At 36.9% G+C, this 25,492-nt stretch overlaps 1 protein-coding gene across 5 annotated transcripts; it reads left to right on the top strand.

Moving 5' to 3' along the window:
• The first annotated feature begins 1,387 nt into the window (after positions 1–1,387).
• Positions 1,388–24,835, top strand: LOC143461553 (cytospin-A-like). 5 transcript variants are annotated; one of them, XM_076959302.1, is made up of 20 exons: positions 1,388–1,613; positions 1,852–1,923; positions 7,860–8,033; positions 8,779–8,872; positions 9,098–9,314; positions 18,495–18,597; positions 18,712–18,882; positions 18,982–19,121; positions 19,232–19,375; positions 21,013–21,264; positions 21,416–21,571; positions 21,676–21,795; positions 21,942–22,136; positions 22,221–22,350; positions 22,589–22,788; positions 22,953–23,322; positions 23,411–23,500; positions 23,583–23,779; positions 23,887–24,048; positions 24,403–24,835. In XM_076959302.1, exons 1-20 carry the CDS (start codon positions 1,394–1,396, stop codon positions 24,550–24,552), a joined length of 3,357 nt encoding a protein of 1,118 aa, XP_076815417.1. In that variant the 5' UTR covers positions 1,388–1,393; the 3' UTR covers positions 24,553–24,835. The 5 variants fall into 5 exon arrangements, with proteins under 5 accessions (XP_076815417.1, XP_076815419.1, XP_076815420.1 ...); XM_076959305.1 differs by lacking the exons at positions 1,388–1,613; positions 1,852–1,923 and adding exons at positions 5,484–5,917; positions 6,752–6,815; XM_076959304.1 differs by lacking the exons at positions 1,388–1,613; positions 1,852–1,923 and adding an exon at positions 5,477–5,917.
• The last annotated feature ends 657 nt before the right edge of the window (positions 24,836–25,492 follow it).

Here is a 25,492-nt window from a genome sequence, read left to right as displayed (position 1 = left end):
CTTTTTTACCTTAAACTTAGGAAAGTCTTTGCATGAGTTAAACATGGCATTGAATTCTCAATGCTCAGTTTTTGATTCAATGGTTTTTAAACTTACCTTTGTGCATTTTTGATCCATGCACTTTGCATTTGATTGGACCCTTGTCACCAGAACCATTGAATAAGAGCAAGCATTAGTGTTGCCTTTCTTACAATGACAACGTATTTTTTCCAAGACACCGGTTATAAAATCTTGTTCTCATAATTACAATACAGATGCTCTGCCGCTCTATTTTACCCATACCAATTACAGTATCGGTAACTGAATGTGAGCCGCTGGTGTGATTTTATTTGAGACATACATATTCAGCAAATGTTAGCACAGCTTACTATTCTGTTACTAAACCAGAGCAATCATATAACTTAAAAAAGCAATCAGCAAATGTTTCATTACAATTGCAAGGTTTACGTCATGTGTCACTTCACCCTTTTCAGATTACAGGTACGAAATTTTTTAGGGTGCTGTAAAATCTTGTACAGTTTAGTTTCTACTTACATGATGTCAGGCAAAAAAAATAGTCACAGAAGACTTTTCAATCTTGTTTATTACCATTTGAGCTGTATTGCTGTCTATAACTAATAAAACTTAATGGAGATATGTGCTTGACATAAGGATAATCCTGGTGATCAAAATGTGCATGTTAAAAATGACCTTTCGTATCTGGCCTTCTGATGTCAATGGGCATTGTGATAGTTTAGTTTTTTTAAAGCCCTTTTGTAGTGTAATTTCAATGTTAGCGTTTTTGCATTCTTGGTCACCACTTACTGCATTGATCAAAATTATAAATTGTTACAAGTGCGTCATATTACCCTTCTAAAATAACTTTGTGTGTCACCAGTTTACAAAGTTTGGGAATCACTGTTATTTGCCACTACAGTATCAGCAGATTTTGAGTCAAACAATATTAAGTTTATTACTTTTTGTTGTTAAAGTGCTACTCTGTAAGGAAAACATTTTAACTTGCTGAATCGAAATTAATTTTGTATCAGTAAGTCATTAATTTTGAAGCAACTGGGAAAACTTGACAATACAGTACTGTGTAATCTACAAAAATACCGTACATTAGGCTGAACAGTAAACATGTTGTTTGATATTTATAGCCTCAACTCTTATAACGGTGCTGTCTTGTTTTTGTCTTAAGGTTTTAAGAGCCAAGAGAAAACATGAATCAATTAATTATTAATATTCTGTAGACCCTCTCCACACCATCTGTTGAATTATTTTGAGAAACCGTGAGAGAGAAGGTTGTTCTACAATAAAACAAACCTTGAGCAAAATAATTTCATTGAGGCAACCTGCTGAAGCAAATCACCTTAACTGCGTTATTTAAATTTCTTTTTCTACTTTATTAATTATGTTTGCAGGTGAAAATGGAATATTTATAAGAAATAAATGTACTATATATGTTATGATGTCAGCCACAAAAAGACTTGCCAAAACAACAGGCAGTATTGGATTTTCCACATCATCAAATTTACCCTTAAAAGCAAATGTGAGACCATCTGCAAGAGCTGCATCCAGTCTAACCGGATCAGGAGCGACAAGTAGTTCTACCTCTCTCCTGCAAAGCCGAAGTAAATAATATTTTTTGAATCCATAGTATTATTTTAAAATTCAAGGTTTTAGTATGGCACTGTAAAATTTCTGGCTTCATTAGAGATATTTTGTGCTATTGTGTTGAAGTGTCAAGCATACTGTATAGACTTAAGTTGCTAGATTTTACTTATAAACATATATATATAATGTGTATATATAGCCAAAAAATTTGAGAGTGGTGCATATATTATGTCTCAAATTTGATATTTTGCCTAGGTAAAGCTCAAAGCCAAGAAGATTTAACAAAGCCCAGAGAACGCTCGTCAAGTAAAAACAAATATGTTCCAGGTAGTTTTTTGTTTTATTGTAGTACAGTATATGCTATTTTTTTAGTTTGTCAGTTTCTACCTGCACTTAACTAATATTTCTGCCGTGGTGGTTTGCTGATAGCTGATATAGCTATCAACAAGCTATCATATTGTGCTTTTTTGCATTCTTCTAAGAGTTTAGAAAAACTGTGCTATGAGTATTCATATATATAAGAACCTTTAAATGTCTTGCTGTTGTGTGAAGTTAAAGTCTAGATGCAGGGCTTAATGCCATGTTTTGCGTAACACAGTCTACTTCTACCATAATAGAGATAATACAGTATAATCATTTTGTTGTGCGACATATCATTATTATTATGAAATATGATATTGTCATGGTAGTGAATGGTAGGGAGTTTCAGGATTTAAATTATAATCTTGTGGAAAGCAGTTAGGAAACTTTATTTGCAAACATATTACAGTAATCTTTATACTGTATGATAATTTTGTCAACGTTTTAGGCATTATGTCATATAAATAGACTTCACTGTTTAGTAGGCTTCACATTTAAAACAAAGATTTTGTATACACAGGAAGCTCATTAATTTAAAATTAAAGTCAAATAAAAAAAAAAACTGAACGCGGTGCTCATGATTAGAAGTTGCAGTTTCTGTTTGAGTGAATACATTATATTATAGATTCATTATTCAGTTACTTGAACACAAAAGATTTTCTCAGTCAAAGAAGTATATTCAGTCGTTTGCCATTGGTCTCAACTCAAAGATAAGCACGGCTAGGAAACGAAAGACGAACACCACCTTAAACAGTGCACAACAGGAGAAAGCAACCAATGTTCCTAAAAAAAAGACGCTATCTGCATGTTCTTAATTTTGGTATCTCTTTGGTACAAAATAGTATACTAAAGGTGTCAAATGCCCAAAATACGAACCTCTGCCCTAAAAATAAGGACGCAAGTGAAAATAAGGACATTTCGTAGAAAAAAGGACAAAAATATTTTCTAAGACACAGACCTTTAAAATAAGGACAACCCTGAGTATATTGCTTACATTTAACAGTGAATGCAATGAACGTCGTTACAATTTTAATTTCACTCGGAGGTCCATACTTAAGTGTCAACACTTTTAAGTTGTTGCTTATAATGCTCGTTGGTTTTTATAGTACTGTACTTGACTTGGTGATTCACATGCTTCACTTGAAAGTTATACTGCTCTGTATTGATTTTTGCTCACGTACAGCCCAGCATTATAACCTAGTATCGTAAAATCAGTCTCACATGCAGACTGGACATAAGAGTTAAAACAATTGAAAATATAAATTCTTATTATCTAGACTTTTTGGTCAAATTACAACCATGATCAATATAACTGAGAAAGAAATATGTTAATGTATGATACAGTAACTGAATAATATTTTGTATTGTTTTGACTCTAGTGTTTGTTCTTAGTGTGTTTTGTAACTGAAGACACTTTGCTACTAAGACTCACTTTTGTTCTGATTTTTTGTTTCCTAATGTTGTTGTGAAGAAAGTTTGTTTTGTTCTGTAAAAAGATGTAATGAAGTTGTGTCAAATTGTTAGTCTCATGCCATTTACTCAATAGACATATGTCTCTTCTTTCTTGGTTTGTTATCTATAAATTTAATTTATGTTCTCTATCTATGTTAAAAAAAGTGAACCTCAAAATGTCACTGTCTTCAAATGTTACCTTCTTCTTTATAACGATGGTCTCATTATTACATAAAACGATTTTTACAGACACGCTATGATGCGTCCTACCTATCAGTAAATATTGTAGTGTCAATAACTGAAAACTCCTTAGCTATGAATCAATGTGATGTTGCCAAGCATTTTGGTCCGTCTACACTGACGCCAAACAACTGCCAAATTGGTCAGTGCTTGCCTGGTCATATTTTGTTGGTAAATGACCCAGAATTTTGTCTGTTGGCAAGCAGTTTTGATCCAAAATACCTTGGTTTTATTGGCATGTATGTCGTTCATTTCAAAGGCTTGACTGATGTATGAAACACGTGTAGGGAAGCGATATGCCTCGTTTGGTTTGGCAAAATGCTATTAATTTGTTTTATCGTGGCTTTCTACTGGAAAATAAGTTTGACTTAAATTGTTAGAAGTTAGTTCTAAAAATTGAACGTTTTTTGATCATTTTACGTCATTGCAAATACAACGTTCTTGATTGTAACCGCTAGATGGGCTAAAACCGCGTCTGAATTGAATCGGCGTTCTGTTCAAGACGAAAGTTAAAAAAATACTACGCGCAAGAAACTTCTCAAGCTGATTTGCCACGGTTTTGTTTTGTGCTTTAACTTTAAAATCTCTCGTGACTGCCTGTCAGAAAAATGTTGGCTTCGACTTAATGCTTGATCGGCCTTGTTAGATTAGATGTTTCAAATGCCATACTTCTAGCAATTAATATAATCCGTAACGTTTAGTCTGTCAGTTACAAATATATTACGCAATAATACGTTTTGCGGTGAGTGAAAGAATCAAACAATAAAATTATTGTGCTTGGACATAGTAGCTTTCTAATTAGCTCTTTTGCCCGTTGAAGTTTTATAACTTTTTAGCAACATCGAAATGCAAACGTCGATATTGTTAGGTACCAGCAAAATACGGAAATTTCGCTTTGTTTTAAAGAGATTTTGCCACGCGTCCTTGAACGCCTTATTAACCAAAGGAATGTTGCCTCATTGAACCAAAGCCGTTTTTTAATATTTTTCTAATTTCGGTTATAAATGTATTTTGATCGAATAAGCTTGAGCTCTTACCACAGCGACATTTTACTATCACTTTATTTAAATTCCTGTTTTGACTTTTGACAACCTTATGTGTAAGTATCGAAATCACATTCGTATCGTACAAGTGATTAAGCTCGTTTTGTTCTCATTGTCAACATTGATTTCAGTTTCCAAGTTTCCTTGTACTTTGTTGAAGTGACATCAAGCTCACCGCGACTAACCCTACATGATTCACACTTTCACTGATACATGTTTACTGTAACATAACATGTTGTTATGCCCCGTGTAGACATCCAGATTGTAATGATTTATGACTTGATGTATATGCAACTTGAATGAAACAATCAGAGCGAACGCGTAACCTTGAAGTTATTTTAAGCAACCATAAACTCAATTTAACGATACCGAGTGACGCCAGTTGATGAAATCGATTCGTGTGTAGTTTCTTCTATCTCCGTCAGTCTGTTGTTTTTATGTAAATAAGCTACACTCGGCATAAATTTATTGTCTGGTCTAAATGCAAGCCTTCGGGGTGCCTCTGAGATGCCATTTAACGACAGGAGGTCGCCTTTATGGTCGTCATTTCTGGTTTTGTTGCACTTGTCAAAAAGTTTGGGATACATGCAGATTTATCACTGCGATGTTTTTTTTTAAAAAAACGACCCTCAGAGTTTAAGATGGTCGTATCGCTTCCTTTTGTCGTTGGTTCATTAACTTCGGCGCTTCAAAATAAAGTTTCAGGAAAAAATACTTTCACCAGCGGGTTGTTTTTATCACGATCGCCAAACCATGAAGGCAGCTCGCTATCTCTTCTTTGTAGTTTAGCAAAGCTCCTTAGTTAACTCTTTAGTTTTACGTCAGACAGCTCGGAAAGTCGTTCGCTCTAAGTTTTTAGGTAAGCTAGCCTGTGGACGTCCTGAAGTCCCGAGTTTTTTATGTTACTCATTAACTGTGAGCCGTCAAGCACACGGCTTGCGTTGCTGTCACACTGACAGGCGGTTTTCTTCGAAATAACCGCCAGCCTCTGTCGAAGAGGGCGACTTAAACAGCCTGTGAGTAAACCCGTCTGAAGAGACCTGTGGTTTGCCAGCATTAAGCTTATCTTGAGCAAGAAAATCCGTGGGATTGTGGCAAACTTTGATGTATTCTCCCGGCTATAGCTTTTCATGCCTCATTTTTACCTGAACTGCTTTGAGCTTGGTGTTAGTTGAGACCTGTGCATGCCAACATGTTTAAAAGATGTTTTTCACCAAAGATCATAAGTGAGTTAAGTTGAAGTTCTGATTCATGTTATCTCGTATCTTTTCAAGGGAAAAGGTTTTCATGAAAATGTTGAATTTGTGTTATCGCCATCAAAAGTTTACCATAGAACGCAAAGAAAAATAATTAATTAATTCAAGGTTTTGACAAACGGCTGTAGCAGAATAGCGTAAGTCGGTAATTTAGCTACTGTATTATGGCATTTGTTGACTTAATCATAACTTTAAGCTGTTAACTAATATTTAGAACAAAGTGTCTAGACTAGTGGAGCAATACAGTCATTTTGCTTGCGTAAACTTTTCGTATGTTTTAGCGTAGACAAATTATGTTATGTTACTTAGTAAACAGTAGGGATGGGCCGATACGAACCCAAACCCGAATAGATTCGCCGAATATCGCCTTTATGGAAGATTCGGGCGAACACGAATACCAACAATGGCGAACCCGAATACAATATTACTTATAAATTTACTGACTTTCGTAAAAAATGATGATCTAGTTTCCTGACAATGCTAAACTAGAGTCAGCAGTACTTACAATGAAGGTCGTTTTCCTAACGACTTTGCTTTTTCGATCGTTTTTTAAACACGAAAGAAAGCGATTTGTTTATCGATTACGTCATTTTAGAAGCAAGACTTGACAACTTTTGGAGGAAATTTTATTGTTTGGTTCTAATACGAATAGATTCGGGATTCGTTCGTGTCGACTTTCATGATATTCGGGTTCGTGCGAACCCGAATAATCTTCTTCGCGGCACATCCCTAGTAAACAGAACTATGTTTCAAAATAGCTATTTCTGATTTCGCTTACAAATCGGGCATGTTTTGTATCTTTAGAACGTCGGAAGTTTACCGATTTGAAACGCGTTTGCTCAACTGGCACTTTCCACCTGATAGCAAGGTATCTGCGATAAGGCTTAAAATTTCACGAAGTTATTCAGATCGATATGATGTGGGAGTAGTCTTACATCTATATTAAACCCTCTTGTGGTTTCACTTACGAAAGCAAACCGTATTTTGTAGTAACTTAAGTAGGGAAAAACAAATTAGTAGCTTTCCAAAAACCGTCATGTTGTTTATGCACTGTTATTTGCGCCATAGATTTGAATTCAGGAAACATTCACTTCCCATTGATGTTTATATAGTTCTTCCTTTGCCGCTATCAAACTGTTTTTCCACGTTGCGTTTGTGTAAAAGTAGTTGGTACAATTCAGTTCAAGAGAGGCGAGCAAGGCCAACTGTAGGCCTAACACCGTTGTGTTAACTGACATGCGTTCTGCTACGCCCGTAGGCGACTGTTAAAGATCGATTGATTATATTATTATCCATGGTATTAGTATCTATTGCATTCATTAAAAGTACAAAAAGGAATATCATGTCGTATAGGTTGAAGCTGATTTATGGCGTCAGTTTGACAAGCTAGGCTTTTAACATATACTCTTGAAAAGATTTATTTGCGCAACTTAATTGGTTACTGACATTTATTTCGAGGATTGTATGCGCTCAATTAAGGCGTGGTTTGTACGTCGTAGCCCTTTGCGAACATTGCCCGGGTTCTTTGTTATGAAACCAAAGAATTATCGTCATAAAATGCAAAGTAAGACTTGAAACCTGATTTTTGTCTTCGTACCTATGCTGTGTTTGCAGTTCGTATTGCACCACAGAAAGGCGCGAATTTTCCTTGATTTTGCTATTTCTAGCAAATGGTTTCTTTTTATTGAAGGAAGGTGTGTAACCTGCTTTTAGCGCGTTAATCCGTTTGTTTATTGATACTTATTTTTGCCCTTGTATTTTTTTCAAACGATCTCTCGTTGCAGTTAGGGTTTGAATTACAGTTCGAAGCTCATTTCACATAATGATTGGCATAATGGCATCTTCCTTCATTAATGTGTAGCTTTATTTCATTTTAATGTATTCCCTAATAAATACGTCGTCTTTGTTTCAGGTGCGGGTTCAGGAAGCACTACTGCGCATGCGCGGAGACCACTCTCGTCAAAAGAAAGTCAAAAACATGAAAAAGCTCGGGATAAAAGCAAACCCGTTAGCGGCAAAGCTAACAGCGCATCAGCATCATCCAGCGGCCGAAGTTCGTCGCTTTTAAGCAAACGCACTAAAGATGGTTCGTAACTTAGAGCCATGAAAATTAGTGTAACTCTGTGTTAAAAAGAAAAGTTGTTGCAAGTGTTCCTTAGCGTACATCTGATCACGATAAGGCATTGGTTGATCATATTGTCATCAAAACAAGGTCGCTCTTCTAGTGTATAAGTTTAATTTAGCTAACGTTTCGCTGACAAACAAGGTGAGTTACATCAGGGCAAAAACACAGTAAAGAACAAAGCAAACAAATTTACAAGATATTATTTTTAAAGAACATGTTATAAAAGATAAAAAGCTATTCAACTCTGGCCTTTTCACAGTACTTGATTTAAATTTGTCATTGTATATTTTTTCACTGTCAGCTATAATTTGCTTTATTTATCACTTTATTACCTAATTTTCCATTCTCTACGTCATAATCACACGTCGTATTTGTTTCTTATTAATTTTGCTCGTATCTAAGTAGTTTTATTTACTGTACAGTAGCTTTTAGAGTTATTTGATTTGTTTATTACTTTATTACTGCCCGAATGAAGCTTACTCATATGTTTCAGTGTGATGTTGACTGAAGTAAAAGTTCATACACTACAAGGGCAACCTTTCTTGTTGAGATTATGCTTAGTGGCTAACATAGTTATCAATGATCAGTTTGCCGCGTCCTCAAGCCCTGGCCTACATTAGATGTTTTTGGTTTATTGGAAATTAGCGTACTCAGACTTTCTGTTTTTGCAAATTACTATTTAGTATTTACCCTTTTTTAAACACAGCTTCAAAACCAAAAACTGATACAGAGAAAACATCGTTAGAGACAAAAATAAAAGACCTTATGGCCTTGGCGAAGAACAAAGATTCGGAAATCAAGTATGGCAACTTGTGTGCGAAACGCAATTGAAAATGTTTTCGACAGAGCCTAGGTGGCGTTATAGCGCTATGATTAACCGAATTATGAAACCGATAACATGGTTAATTACATAGTACCTGCACTTGCACAGGAAGATTTGATGCAGTAGCGTCAGTTATGCTAACTCGACGACAAGTATATCCCGAACAAACGTATACACTGGTAACCGAGCCTACTCTTGCCAGGTCGCTTAAGACCAAACTCGACCACATGATGCATCTTCTGAACAAGCAACATCAGGAGGAGGACGAGGAAATTTCTTCCGCTAACGGCTCTTCACCAAAAGGAGACTTTGCATCTTTGGTCAAACTCTCCGACGGGGCTGCATCTCGCGATCGCGATCACGATCACGATGAAGATGCTGCGGTGATAGACATGCAACAGCAACTTAGGAAACTTCAGGTAAGGAATATGTTATCCATCTACTTCTACTAACAATACGAGGCCTATAGCCCACAATTGCTTTCCCGGATTCTGTTTTAAGGCTTGTTTTTGTTTATGATGATGAAAACTGGAGTAGTCGTTGTTGGGAGAACTCTAACCTATATGAGTTGTTTGAAAAGGCTTTGGCGCTACGAAAATTATCGGATGCATTGACGTTTTTCTTAATAGGTTAACGCAATGCAAACACTGAGTGATTCGTATTTTTCGTTAAGCATGACTTGTTTATTGGTGTGGGGCCGTTATGGTTTGCCTGCACTATGATTGACTCGCTGGTTTTATCGCTAGGGACACTTTGGGTTAAATTCGTGCTGCATTTTGAACTTAATATTACGCATTTTATCGCATGGTAATATAAACTAAGTTTTGCAACAAGTGTGCTCATTCTTAAAAACACCACCTACTTTTACGCTTGTAGTTGAATGTTAAAATAGATTCAATTCCAGTTGTGAAGTTTCAATGCATTGCATTGATAATATAGTAAATATACTACCGGTATATACTGTTTGCATATAACATTTTTTCTGTACCTCCTGGAACAAGGCTGTAAATGTATATTGTGTTGACATAGCGCAAGTAAGCCGGAAGTTATATTTTGTGCTGTTTAATTAAGTTGATTACTTTTATGTATGGTACAGCTAATCATGAAGGAAATATCGAGTGCAATCTTGGTCCATCGCCAAGTTCATTTCGTATTTGTAATGTTAAATGACCAGGTGCTTGTGGTAATCTGTTAGTTGATCATTTTTGCGCCATTTTATGCTATTTAAGTAAGCAACAGGTTTTCATACCAGATATATTTAGTGGAAGGTTGATTAAATGCTACTTCGTATTTATTTTTAAAATTGAACTAAAGAGCATGTAAATAAGTATTCTATTACTGACGAGCAACTTAGTTTAGCTTGCCGATAGATTCCATGCTACAGATGACTTAATGCATGCATTGTCGGTTGGTCCTAGATGTCCGTACAGGATTGTGTAGGATGTAGTACTTGCTACGAAGTTAGTCACTTAAATTTGACTCTTTTCACGTTTATTTGTTGAAACAGCTGAATTCTGGTCACAAGGATGTCACGAGGTTCTTACGAGGTGACAACCTCTTTCTCAACGCAAATTTAACCAGATTTTACCAGTTTTACCCATGACTCACTTTTCTAATCTGTTATTGCAAGTTGGGATTTGTTTAGTATACAATTTTACGATATGACATGCCATTTTGTGCACCTCCTAGTATATCTTCATCTTTTTAGAACAATGAGATGACCCCCATTGACCGGGTTAAGTAGCTTGTGCGCATCTTAAACGAATTATCCGTCACAACTATTTAATAGGTCTATTAACCCTTCTTATCAAACAGCCGCTTTAGGTGATAGTTCCAATACAACAGTACCTTGACATAAGTAATCGCTGTGATTTGAGTATTTAAACGGCGAACGTCACCAGCTCTCAGTCCAGTGCCAGTGGACTCATCAGTTAGTGCCGAGAAACCTTCAGCTGTATGTTAGATTGAGGCGAAAGAGTACATTAAAAGCGGACAGTACTGACTATTTTAGTTAGTCATATATTGCAATACAGCCATACAGGTATTACTAATGAGTAGGGATAGGCCGATACGAACCCAAACCCGAATAGATTCGCCGAATATCGCCTTTATGGAAAATTCGGGCGAACACGAATACCAACAATGGCGAACCCGAATACAATATTACTTATAAATTTACTGACTTTCGTAAAAAATGATGATCTAGTTTCCCGACAATGCTAAACTAAAGTCAGCAGTACTTACAATGAAGGTCGTTTTCCTAACGATTTTGCTTTTTCGATCGTTTTTTAAACACTAATTTTCGAAAGAAAGCGATTTGTTTATCGATTACGTCATTTTAGAAGCAAGACTTTTGGAGGAAATTTTATTGTTTGGTTCTAATACGAATAGATTCGGGATTCGTTCGTGTCGAACTTCATGATATTCGGGTTCGCACGAACCCGAATAATCTTCTTCGCGGCACATCCCTACTAATGAGCAATTTTTACAACCGTTTTTGATTTCGTTGATCTATCATATGTTTTTAATACATGATATATCTTTCGTTAAATCATTAATGTTCATTAATTTGACTTAAATCGGTTACTACTCTGGTCGGACTAGGTTATGTGAGTACAATGGTTATGAAATATGTGCTCATCACACGCGAAGTAGTTTGTATCGGCGAAATTCACCAACTGTATTTAGGATTAGGTCATAGATCTCAGCACAATGCAAAATGCTTTACAGCCACACGTAGCTAGACTAGCTAGAACAATATACAGTCTGAGAACATGTTAGCGTGATATCAGGTTTTTGTTGTTTGGTGGTTATTTGCCAAGCGGTGTAGGACCCTAATGTATAGCGTATGCCCTGGAAATTGTCTGCAGTAGATGACAAGACATACTTTGTACAACATTCTGAAGAGATAGCAGCTAACTACTGTACCTTGTTTTCTTTGCATAACTTCTCATTCGATAGAAAACGCAGCAAAATACCAGTCGCTGGAAGTTTCCGGATTGCAAGCAAGTATTTTCTGACGAACGGTGAATTTCCTTTGTGACGTAACACTTGCCGCCAAAGTTTTGACATATTTTTGGACATAATATGATATATTTTTCTGCATAACTTGTGAAAAAAATCTTGTTACTGTTATTGTTTGCGAGAGTTGTGAAGTTTTCAATACAGTTTTTGTGTAAAAAACAAGTTTAACATGAAGGGAATTTCCTCCTATTTGTTTTGAACGTTTTGATCGTCGCTAGTAGCTGAAAAACGGTATGTTATTTTTATTTTCGAATAATTAAGATTTAATTGCATGAAAACTATACTATTAGTATGCTCTATTTTACACTAAGTACGCTGGTATCTAGATAAGGTCACATGAGCCGGCCTCTAAACCATGTCAAATAAGGAATCTGCACTTGGCATACAATATCACGCTTAGTGATGATGTAATTGCGTTTGGCGTGACGAGGACTTTCTCCAGCATACGTCACGTAACTATTTCACTCTGCGTTACATGCTTTCAAAGGTTTTACGTTGAAAAGCACATGCCGTAGTGGCGTAGTTTAATACACAGTACCCACCTTTCATCGAAACTGTGCAAATTAACCGCAACGATGACAGATAGTGACTAGGTTACGCAAGAACGGAAACAATTGATTTCACTTAATGCGCGAAACTCGTTTGAGTTCGTTGTCAATTAGTACCTGTTTTCGCCGTCTTTGAAACTTAACGTCAACGCAGTTTTAAGTTACGTAAATAAGTGAATTTTGTTCTTATTGCTAAAGATAGCCCGCCACTTAATTCAAAGCAACATGTAATTTTCTCATTCTTCGTAGCAGGTCTGCACTTTGTCAGGGAATGAAGTATTTTACTGCCAGCAGTTATTAGCCAAGTGCACATGCGTAGAACAAAAAAAGGCTGTGACTATAAAAGCGATATTTTCAATTTACGAACAGTTGATTGTGTTTTGACAATCAAGGAACATTGTTTTTGATCCTATTGTTATTCGATAAAATTTGAGAATGTGGAATTGATGATGTAGCACACAGCCTAAGAGTGCTGTTGTTTTTGCCCAATGAAGAGGTCAGCAAAAAGCAAGTGCTATGCGTTGGGTAGGGAGGTAGAGTAGTTGGTTTGAGCACAGCAGGTCTTTTGTCGAACAGTATCTAGTTTCGTACTCGTAGGTATTATCTTGTCCAGATGTATCTACACAGTTATTTACAAAACCAAAACACGTTATGACATGTGGAAATGCTGGATGGCCGTAGAAAAACGTACTTTCATTTCAAATAATTCATTTGAAAAGTTGGATATTATTTTGTAGTTAGCAGTCAGTCTCACTGCAAAGAGCGAAGCGTAGGCAAATGTTTGTAAAATGAGCGCCACCCCCGCCAAGCGTGTTTTGAATTTTTTCACTTAACCTATGCATTATAGTGTGATTACACCACCGCCCTTGCATGCTTTTGAATACTTCAAACCGGATAACCGTCAGGTCGATTTTAAAAATAGAGCGCGCTTCGCTTGATTGCATGCCTCGAATTTTGTTGGAGTTTATAAATGCTCAAGTGTAGTTTCACCGCTGTTAATGAATATTTTCGTGCTTTCATGTTGCACAAAGATGATGAAGTGGAAATTTAGTAAACATTAGTCAGTTTCGTGTACGAATGTTTTGTGGTTGTTTTTGAACAATTCGCTTTGTAGAACAGGTCACGTTTACCTGGCTAAACCGTTTATTTTTTAAGTTTTTTTTTAGAACCCGATGACGTCTGCTGTGTAGCGGGAATTAAATCTCTGCATCAAATTGGGTCTTGAAACTATTTAAATGTAACCTCATAAGTGTTGATTTCTTGATGACAATTGATGACGTGCCTAGACTAAAGTAAACTTTGTCATCACTTTTCAAGAAAACAACTGCTTCACAATTATTTACTCCTCCGGGGGATTAGTCGGGTTTTCCAGAAAGGCGTTTTAGGATTAGAAAATAAAACCTCTGTTGACTTTGTCGCCCAGTATGGGGTGAAGTGTTGTTATATTTGTATTGAACAAGACCGAAATTTATCTGTGAGAGGAATTGCGACTTTTCTGCATACTAATTATATTTATTTCGAGTATTATAATCTATTCTGCACCTACCATATATACTAACAGAGGAATAGCGGTTATTAAATGACATGAATAGTTTGGAATCATTTAGTTGGGCAATTGCTGAAAAAGCTAGTTCATTCCCAAACGCACAAAAATAAAGTAGTAGTGTCTTTGGAAAGCTTACTCAGAATGTACAGTTCGTATTTTTCCCTTTTTGCTTATTCGTATTCGTATTTTGTCAGCTTGCAAAGCGTGAAGCTCTGATAAATATGTTGTAGCGGTAAGTTTTTCAGTCGTTACTTTGTTGCTTTTACGATCGGCGTGAGAATTGCTCACGAAAGGCAAACTGAGACGATGGTTTCTCAGCGTATTTCGTCAGAATTAGCCCTATTCAATCTTAATTGCCAACCATTTCCGAGCTTCAATGCCTTTAATAATGCTACCAGAGAAAAAACACTGACGTCAATGCTAGATTACGTAGCACCAGTGTGTAGACCTTTCAGAGCTTTACGTTTCGATGGAGCGAATCGCTATCGATTGATGCATTGTCCACCTAACCCCCAGCCTTTCAACCGTCATTAGTGTTGAGAGTCTACGCACATCCGTTGCGTACAGATAGTGTAGGTAAGGTTTTTCGTTTTGTCGTAGAAGCAATATTGTATATACGTTTTTTCTTGCTAGTCGTGAATGAAAGTATGACCATTGACCACTGACCAGTCTCATCGACCATGTTGTCATACAGCATATTATTATTGACTTTTTTGATTTAAAACTTGTTAGCTCGTAGATCAGTAGGTATATCTGAACTTCACGTAGACTGATAGTACTTTGAATGACATTTGAAGTTAAAACCATGTGTATTTAGTTCTGTTTGCATAAGGCGGTACGGGAAGTGTTACCCTTAGCGGCTACCTTGTTTAGAAATTCTGTTAAAGGGATAGTTGAGGGCAGTTATGTGCAATATGTATGACGCGTTCTATTTTTCTTACTCATCGTCCATGATTATCCTATGCTTTATTCAGTTCCGCATACAGTACTGCTATCCAGTTGTATACGTCTTAGCCCGTATGCTGCTCATCCGAAGTAAACCAGAGACTCCGCACTAATCTGGTATCAATACCGAGTTTGTTGACCATAATTATTAGGACGATAACTTTCGACGACTTCGTAGCTAGTTTAAACAAAGAGGATGCTTTAGCGAAACCAGTCCCGCCAAGGACCACGCGTAAAGTGGTGGTTTTAGCAAATAAGTTAATTATTAAGCCGCCGCTTACAATCAAGACCGGAATTTTTCTCTTTCGTTGAATAAAATGCCGCCCTTTATTGCCAAAATAGCAGATTAATCTCTCCTGTCGCAAGCGTACCAGCTTAGAATGATAGTCCAAGCCGCCAAGTAAGATTTTAGAGAACTTCATTTCACCGAAGTAAAGAAAGGCAATGAAATGGTATGTCCGAAATGGTTTACTCTTATTTAGATATCTATTTATTTCTTAAACGAATTGTTTACAATTATTGATGTTGACGCCCATAAGATATGACTCCATATGGAATTAAGATTATGTATAAATGTGAAGTTAAGAATACGTTTAAGATCTGTATTTGGTCAGTTTGGTTGTTTTTGTTTCCACAGCTGCGCTTCGCTGTCAGCTCCTGTTTTATCATCGACTACGTTACGTAGAGTTGGTTCAGTCAACCTGTTTTTGTTATCAGTAGATCGCTCGCGTTGAATTTGCGAATTGTTGAAACTAAAAACAAAGAAATTTAGACGGCTTCGACTGCCAATTTCGCGCCCATTGTCGCCCCGGGGCACATCACACCGTTCTCACAATGCAGTAAAATTGTTACGTGACTCTTGGACTGTAACAGTTTCGCGGCATTGGTGTAAGGTTCCAAGTCTGAGTTAATAGCTCTGTGGTATGGTAACGACCACCTTTGATAGCTTTCAAGGGAAAAAAGTCTCTAGGACAAGGAGATTAGGACATTTCTTTGCTTCGATGCTAACTACTCTTTTATGATGTCGCATTTACTTTGAATAGGGTAGTTGGCTGGTCTTCTTGTGGTCAGCCCATCAGCATATATATATATTGACTTACGATGCACGTAACTCAATTTGCAAAAGCAGTGCCATGAAATGGTTTAGTTCTCTGTGTGCATTAAGTGATGTTTACCCCCTTTGGCATTGCTAATTTTTGCTGCACAAGGGAAAAGATTTAATTTAATTTTTGTAAAAAATCGTTCATCTTTCTATTCAAAGTTCTAATTGTAAGTTTTACTGCATGAAAACGTTTTAACTCTAAGGTATACTGCAAGCAATTCACGTAATTAGATAAAAGGTCAGATTTGCGTTAGTATCAGAATAGAAACAGCGAGTGTGGTGGAAAATGCAGAGCGTTTGCAAATGTAAATTTTTGTGCGAAAAAAAGAAAACCTACAGAAGATGAAAGCCTGGTGTATTTATAGATTGTAGTAGCACAGACACCCGCTGTACGACTTGACATACACGACCTAAACATGTTTCCTTAACGCTTGATATGCCCACGGCCTGATGTTTTGGTAATGACAGCAAATAGGTATCAAATTGTGTTTATACGCTTATTATGAAAAATGTAGCTAGGCCTCTTTTTTGAAACCGTAAAGATTCTAGTATTGGACCAACTGGTAAAGAAGCTTTTTGTTTTTACTTTAACTTTATAAGATTTACTAAGATAGAAATTTACAAAACTAAAGACCAAGTTACCAGAAGCTCCAACCCAAAGTTGTTAGAAAAAGCGAGCGTATGTTATTTAGTATCATATCAGCAGCAGACTCATAGTCTAGTCATCTAGTGTCTAACCGTGCGTGTGATGTAGGGTACATAGTGGTTGACGGAGTAATTGGCAGGTAGATCAACATTTCAAATCGGGCGTCGAAAGTAAAGCATAGTATGACCGATAATGCGGTATTATTCTCAACATAATAAATATACTGACTCTGGTTTAATGAGCACGATTTCGAATGAAAATGCACAACCTCAGTAACCTTAATTAGACAGCAGCGCGGATGTAGGAAAGCTATTTTTGAGAGTTCAGTCACGTAAACGGAATGAGACTAACGATAAAGGAAAACGTGTACTGTATCATTTACGTTTGTAAAGGCTTCTATATCGTGATTAAATAAATACCCTCTTGTTGAAGTAGAAGCAGTTTAGCGTTAAAAGGTTAAGACTGTCCATATTTCATCATGTTGAGCTCTGTGTAAGTCACAACAACAGACAAGCATTTATGTTATAATAAAAGTTATTTCATCTTCATAGATCCTTGCCGCTCTTATCCGATTTAATTAATTCCTTCGTCATCCCGTCAGCCGAGACCTACCCGGATAGTATAAGGACCGTGTACAATAGTTTTTTGATACGCCAGGTGCTACACAGATGAATAACAAAGACTAAGCGGAAATAAAATGTTAGTGCGTGGTTTTAGAATGCGCTTGCAGAACGGATTAGCACGTTCATCGAGGCGAAACGAATGCTTGACAATGGGCCGGTTTGTGTCGGTGGCTGAAATGTTTTCAGTTGGTACTTGCGGAGTTTGTGACGTCTAATAATAACACCTTTTCCTCTCATGCTTCCGTTCGTCCGTTCTTTTCTTGTTTAAACTGTAATTTTGTCACTTTTAAATTAAGTAGCGTTTTCCTACGTATTCATATTCGCGTCAAAGAACATAGGTAAATGTGAGATTTATTGATTACCGCCAGGTATCCCTATGGCCTATATATTGTGGATGTTAATAATTCAGTAATGAAATATATTACGTTTAGTGGTTTTATTAAGTTGTAATAGCTTTGCACAATATTGGATGATAATTACTGTTAGTTTGCTTTGATTATGAAACCGATGGTGGCAAACCATCACACCAGCAAACCTTTATCCATCGCTGATTCTTCTGTTGTTATGGGCATACAGGTAAGCATTGTAGAAGTATTTTATTCATCAAGATAGCTCTTTCTCTGGTCATAGTTTCCTGGATTTTCAAGAGCGCGATGCGTTATCAAATATAAACTACTTATCACCTTTTCTGCTAGTGGATATTTTCGGTGCATTTGATTTCTCAGAAGATGTGTCAATGAAAAGGGAATTCACTTTTCTTGTTAAATAAGTTTTATGTGTATTGCAACTTAGGATGTGCAATATTGCAACTAAATTATGATGTTTTAATATGGTTGCTGCACGTTAATCATTTTGCTGTTGTCATTTTCAAGTGCTATCTCAAACATTTGGTCTGTTTGGACAAGGTTTATGTCGTGACATGTGTCTTCATTTTATCAGTGATTAGTTACTTAAGTTTAAATTTTGTTTAAAATATAGTTTTTGGATGTTGAATTTTTTTTAGTCTTAATTTATTTTTTTACCAATTCTGGGTTATGGTAGTATAACATGAGGGTTTATGTAAAGATTCTGTACTAGTTGTTTTTGGTAAAAATACACTTAATACACATGTTAAGCATTGAGGATTGTTGTTTGTGAAGAGAAACTGAACTTTATAAATCTTTAGGAGGAAAATATGAAATTGCGTGAACAAGTTGATGTAATGATGCTCTCAATAAAAGCAAAAGATGCAGATAAATCAGTTTTTGCATTTTCAAAAAATCGTCAAGGTGAGGGTGCGACAATTGTGAGAAAAACAACTGGACTCATGTATTTTCTCATGTATTTTCTGGTTGTCGGCCAGGAAAACATTTAATTGAATCTGGTTTTGTTCTAACTCTCAGATCTCGAAACTTTATCAAATGATGATGGATTAAGCTCATCTCTTGATGACATAGCATCCACTACAAGTGGTGATATGCTGCAGTCTGGATCAGTGTCTCGTGCCACTTCCACAGAAAATCTTCTAGATGATGTCAGCACAAGTGGAACCACATCATCTAATGGGCCAAGTGGTAATGCTAACCTGATAATCATAGTAACTCGGTGGTTGAAGCAGATATATTTGTTTTTAGTCATTTATCCGAGATATTTTAATTTTAGTTTTATTTCAGGTGTCCGCGGTGATGACAAGATACCAGAAGACTGCATCAGTGAAGCATCTTCTGTTACTGTGGCCTGTCTTACAGAACGCATTCACAGAATGGAAGAAAGCCAAATCAGCACACATGAAGAACTGGAAGCTACAGTGCAGGTGAGCAGGCATGTTTGTTGTCTATTGCACAAACAGTTAGTAGTGACATGCAATTAGTTTTTACGCTGTTGGTATTAATATTTCTTAGTATACAGCATATATTTTTTCAGGAATTGACAGATTTACAAAAATCGGTACCGGAATTGACAATAGATAATGACAGACTGCAGCACGAAAAAGAATATCTTGTTAAAGAGCTTAGTGTTGCGGAGAAGAAATTAGCTGACCAGGTTGCTGAGGCTAAACACTTAAACGTGAGTATTTCCGTTTACCAAGAGCTTACTTCTGTGTGTTATGTTATCGGCCAATTTTGAGTGATTGATGTGTCCCGCTTTCGTGAAGTGTATTGTTCTCTTTAAATATATTCATCTTCGTAATTACGCAGGTAATTACATATAATTACCTACTGGGTAGTTACATGTCGTTTAATGACACTTTAATTATGAAGCGATTAATAAAATGGTTATCACACACTAAAGTGATTCATAACTTTTGTAACAGATTACATAAACATGATCGCTGTTCACACAACGCTCTCATTAACCTTAGCCACATCATACGATATAGGTTACATATGACAGAAGACGTACGATATACTGCAAAGTATGTTTACTAAGGGTAATCCTGTCTTCTGTTCATTTGGCTCAAAACGTGTGTCATATGCGCAGGCTGAAAGGTGACTCAGTTTGTTTGAATAGCCTACATATCAGTCACTCTTCTCTACTTACATTTAGCAAAGTAGCCTCAGAATGCAATATTAACGAAAGGAAACTCAGCTGCAGGACCATGTTATTTTTATAAACATACTGAAAGGATATAACAGAAAAAGAGAAGATGCCTTGAGTAGCTGAAATCGAAATGTAAACAGTGAACCCTGTTGAACTCTAGACTTCCATTAAATCTGATTGCTTGTTGTTTCAATAGGCACTGGGATAATCTCCCAGTAAAAGCCAAATCAATACTATCAGCACCCAGGCCGGGCTAAACGCAGGCAACTTTTGTTTCCTGTCTGCACTTACTGAACTTTTGAAATGTTCAGCAATTGGCAGATTTTTTGTGTACGTTAACTGTGATGAGTTTATTGAAACGTGCATTGTAACTGCAGTCATGTTATATATGTCTTGCAGGGCGAATGTAGCTGTCTGTTGCGTTGGTGTAAAATTTGATTGAAATATAATGCGTTCTCCTGATTCAGTGTACTGGCGATGAAATATTTTCAAAAAAGTTACTTCTCTCGTAGTGAAAGCATTACTAAATAGGGTTAATTAATTAATATTCAAAACATTTCATTAGTGTAAGACAGTTTTTTCTCGGAACGCTAAGATCATCACCAGTCCCTGCAGAAGTGCAAAGGCAGTCATGTCTTTCATGCAGCAAACCTTTGTAAAGTAGGAAGTTCAATGAACTCTGAATGTTCAGTATTAGCAACAATTTAAACAGAGTTTTGTTTGAACAAATGCCGGCATATGTGTATAAATATAAATGGAGCGCACATACTCTCCTGGTTATTAAATTTCAGCAATGTAAGGGGATGCTACTAATCTGCTTGCATTTGGCTGTGCAATAAATTCCATTGCAGTTTCAGGATTGAGTTGTTATTTGTGCTAAGCATAATTTTTCAAGAAGCTTCAGTAATGATGTCATTTTAAAATGGTTGAAATGATGCGTGTTAGTGAAGCATTTGATGTAAGTGTTGAAAAGTTTTGTGTTAAGATCATGTTATAGTAAAGCAGAATCTACTGTTTTGAACCATTAGGACAAACAAAAAATGTACAACAAAATCCAAGCAATTGTTTATAATTGACCTGGACTACTTATGCAACTTCACTCGCAACTACAGGTAGTGAAACAAGGAAAGGGTTTAGTTCAAAACAAATTATTTGTGTCTCAGGCATTGCTCTCCGATCATATGACTGACGGATCAAAACACAGCGATCTGAAGCAACAATATCTCGTTCTTCTCAATGAACGTAAACAGCTCCTCCACATCCAGGAATCGATGAATAAGGACTTGCAGGACGCAGCAAATGAGAAAAAGGGAACACAAGAGCTCACCGAGGCATTCCAAGAAAGAATGCGACACCTTGAACGGGAATTGACTCAGTCTAACACAGAAAAATCTTTACTAAACAAAAAGCTAAAGGTATATTTTGAAAAAAGTTTGACGTATTGACCTTTTAGGATACTTGATATATATATATATATATATACTGAAACCAAAGATTTATTTTTCGGCTTTTGATAGAATTTTGTGTGCTGTGTTTATAACAATTTTATTCCGTGTGTATGTGCAGGAAGCTAAAGACTCAGCTGATGAACAGAAAGAACTGTCGAAGAAGTACGAAGGAGAATTACAAAATGAGCGGCATCGCTTGGAGCTGATGTATAGCAAGCAAGAAGTTTCCCAGGAAAATGTGGATTTTATTGAATCTTTGAAAAAGGAAAACAAGGTTGATTGCAAGCTTTGATGTTTTATGAATAACGAATTTTTTGATATACCCCCCTGTTGATTTTGCGTGGTTTCACGTTCATTTCTTGCAATTGAATATTTCAGGATTTAAAAGAAAAATGTCTACGTTTGGAAGAAGACCACAAAGAATGTCAACTTGAAAATGAGAAACTTGATGCAAGAGTAGCAGAACTGGAAGAAGACCAAGAAGCATACAATGCAAAGGTTAGAACATTTAGGCTAAATGTACTGCGCTTTTTTATTGATTGAATGAAGGATGGTATAGTCATAATGCATCGATTTTAAGAGAATTTAACAATTGTCTTATGTTATCATATTTTTATTTGGTTGGTATGTACGACTGTACGCAGACAAAGAAAGATTTGTCGGAGCTTTCCGAAGTCATTGATCGATTGCAGGAGGATATCAGAATAAAACAAGTTAACCTGGACGAAGCAAATGAAACTCTTTTTGTGATGGAAGATTCGGTGGAACAGCATATCGCTATTAAGAAGCATGACAATCACACCATTCAAAGATTACAAAATCAGATATCTGACCTGAGGGTTCGTAATTTCCTTTATTGACATTTCTGCTTTCTCTTGTGTATGAAGTTCCGGTTGTTCAGTGAATGCGTATCCACTGTTTAGGAGGAGAGGTTTCGTCTTGAAAAAGAAATACAACAGTTAAAGAAGGAACAGCGAAACCAGTCAGAAGAATGGAAACAGTTTCAGGCTGACTTGCAGATGGCCGTCATGATAGCCAATGACATGAAAGCAGGTATGTAATTGAAAAAAATTGCTCAACACGTAGAATTTACGAAAAAGAAGTCTATTGTGTCCGTATGAAAAATAATAAGTAATGCATATTGTGGAATTTCATTCATTTGCACGGTCAAAAATTGTGTGTTTGTATAAGCTTCTGTTACATGATTTTGCAATAAAACGCAAATGTTAGTAGTTTTATTTATTACTCAAGCATTTGCACTTGCAGTGAATTCATATAAATAACTCCACAGAAACTCAAGCTGAAGTCGGCCGTCTTCGCGATGAAAATCAAGTGCTTGATGAAGCAGTGACCAAACTCCGCGTGGAAAACGAACAGTTGCGTAGAAAGCGTTTATCCAGTGTCTCCGCAACATCCGCTTCCATCTTGGAAGCTGTTTCACTAAGGCAGGCTGCTTCTCGTTCATCTGTAGACATTTCGGCCTTGAGAGAGGTGCAGCGATTTAACATTTCATTTGAATATTTGGCTTCATAGTGTTATCTTCAATTTAGGAATGTTTAAATATTTCGAACTCTCTGTTTTGCCTTTGATGTTTAATACTTGCCGTTTTAAATTTCTTACTGATAAATTAAATTAATTTGAATTATATATTTCAGTCTTACAAACGACGTGCCAGCGAGAACTCTCCCGGCGTTCAAAGCCTGATCAAGTCGTTTGACAATCAGAACGCGGAACCATCCAGTCCGGTCTCTCCGCATCGCTCCCAATCAATCATCGCCACCGACTCTGCCCCTTTCAGTCCGGAAAAAAAACAAACTGGCACGTCAAATGGCGCCCGAACCGATACGAGCCCAATCACGGCCACTGTAAATCCTCTTCCACGTCACCACTCGATGTCGTCAATTACGCCATCTCCAACGCAAACGACTAGCAACCCGTCAATTGTAAGCAAACTGCAGTCGAATTCAAACGCGGGTTCTACCGTCAACAGCAAGCCGGGTACTCCGGACGGCACAAACAATAACGGTAACGCAAGTTGCTTCACTTATATGGACTTGAGTCCACTCGCTTTTTGCTGAGCAGATTTTAGAATAATTTTTACTTTTGTGTGTAGTTTCGCCTGGCGACTTACAGCAGCTCTCATCATTGCTGCGTCGAAACTCTGAGAAGCCGGACACGAGAAAAGCTGTGTCGGACACAAGAGGTAGTTTACTAGACTTTTCTAATTAACAGTTGTCCGCCTAAACCCAAGCAAGCGTAGTTAAACTTATAGTATCATCTTTCAGATATAATCGATCGCTTTGGTCCATCGTCTAAGGTCGAGCGACGCGGGACTGTTCCTTCCACTACTACGAGTACCCCGGCGAAGCCTCAGAGATCTTTGTCCATTTCCACTCCGGGTGATCCACTTGCTTCGCTCGCACGACGTTACGGTGGCTCGAAACGGAACGCACTATTGAAATGGTGCCAAGAAAAAACGAGGGTATGTGGAGAACTTTAGACTTTGAACTTAGAGGAGAAATTCTTAACTTCAATTTTTTTCGAAATACTGTTTAATAAGACTTGCAATGTTTTTATTTCTTTGCGCAGAACTACCACGGCGTTGACATCACAAATTTCAGCAGCAGTTGGTCGGATGGATTGGCGTTGTGTGGTTTATTGCATTCATATTTACCTGCTCACATTCCATACGAATCGCTACAGCAAACTTACATGGCCGCAGCTGACGAAAAAGCAAGAAATCAACTGCAGGTGAGCATTGGATAACGCCTTACGAAGTTTGACCAGTTGACAATTTGTTGTTAGAAGCAATTGTTTACAAATTTTCTTTCCTCGTCGCTTAGGGTTGTACGATCAATCAGCTTAGTCTTCGAGCCAGTTCGCATTAAAATACTAGGTCTGCTGGAAATATGAAAAATACCCCGCTGTCGTAACAAATATAATATGATGTTCGTAAATAACGCGCTGTTTAATTCTTTAAATACGAAGCTTACGAGTTACAATGTTATCTGTCTTAAAAAGTCTTATCGATCAATAGAATTATGTACAGTGTGCAATGTTTTCTGTGAGTAGGTCAACCTTTAAATGTTGATTGTTGTACTTAAGGCCAAGAATTTCCGCCTCGCGTTTGCTGCAGCCGAAAGTGTGGGAATCGATCCAACTCTAACCACCGACGAAATGACCACCAAAGAACGACCAGACTGGCAACGTGTTATGACATACGTCACACAAATTTATAAATATTTTGAAACGTAAACGTATTGCATATGTCACGTTTCGCTTTTCTACTACAAGTCATTGTTTTTAGCTGTCCGTAAAAATCGTACTGACAAATGAATTGAACTTGTTTTACAAACACATGGAAACTACATGGCATAATATTTTTATCTTCACAACTAAATTACTTGTTGAGGCTTCTACACATTTCAGGTCGCACTGTGAGCTTTTTTGTCGTTTTGTACACTTCGTACCAGCATTCTCTGAAACCCAGACGCTGCTGTTCTGTTCTATTGCTGCAAATAAAGTTGTTTAAATGGTGCTTGGTCGTGCTTTGCTATTGCCGTGTCTTGAGCTATGAAGCTATAATAGGAAGAGCGATTCTAGTTGATCAAACGAAATTCAGCCGCATGTGTGAATTTAAATATGCATTATTTCCATGCAACTCTAAATTATTACCATACTGAATCATGGAAGAGGAAAGTACAAAAGAGTGCTGGGAAGCAATAGTTGAAAACCTGCCAATGGATTTTTTTTCAGAATTTAATTTACTTTAAATAGTTTAATTTAAAGTTTTTAGAGTTTGGACAGAACTAAGTCTTATTAGGATTCAGTCCTGAGTGCTAACCGTTACAGAATGGGGCTAGCCAAAGTGACATATCCTTTTATGTAATGTGGAAACTGTCCAAAAACGTAATTCGAAAGGCGTCTTTCCAACCAGTGAACTATCGTTTTCTGACTGATGTTTCCACTACAGTCCACCGCTCTACCAACTGAGCAAATACACAGAGTGCTTAAAAGAAATAATAATTGAAAGCCAGTCATTGAAGATTTCTCCTCAAAGTTTAGGGGAAATCTAAGGTTGTTAGATACAGAGGTCAACAAAATTTCACTTTTTTTTAACGAGAACGCAAGTATATTATTTGAGATGTATTTTTTTGCTCTGATTCCGAATGTGCCTTTAGTTTTTCTTTATCTC

This window comes from Clavelina lepadiformis, chromosome 6, assembly GCF_947623445.1.
Source record: "Clavelina lepadiformis chromosome 6, kaClaLepa1.1, whole genome shotgun sequence".
Classification (NCBI taxonomy): domain Eukaryota; kingdom Metazoa; phylum Chordata; class Ascidiacea; order Aplousobranchia; family Clavelinidae; genus Clavelina; species Clavelina lepadiformis.
This window is presented reverse-complemented; position numbering and strand designations above follow the sequence as displayed.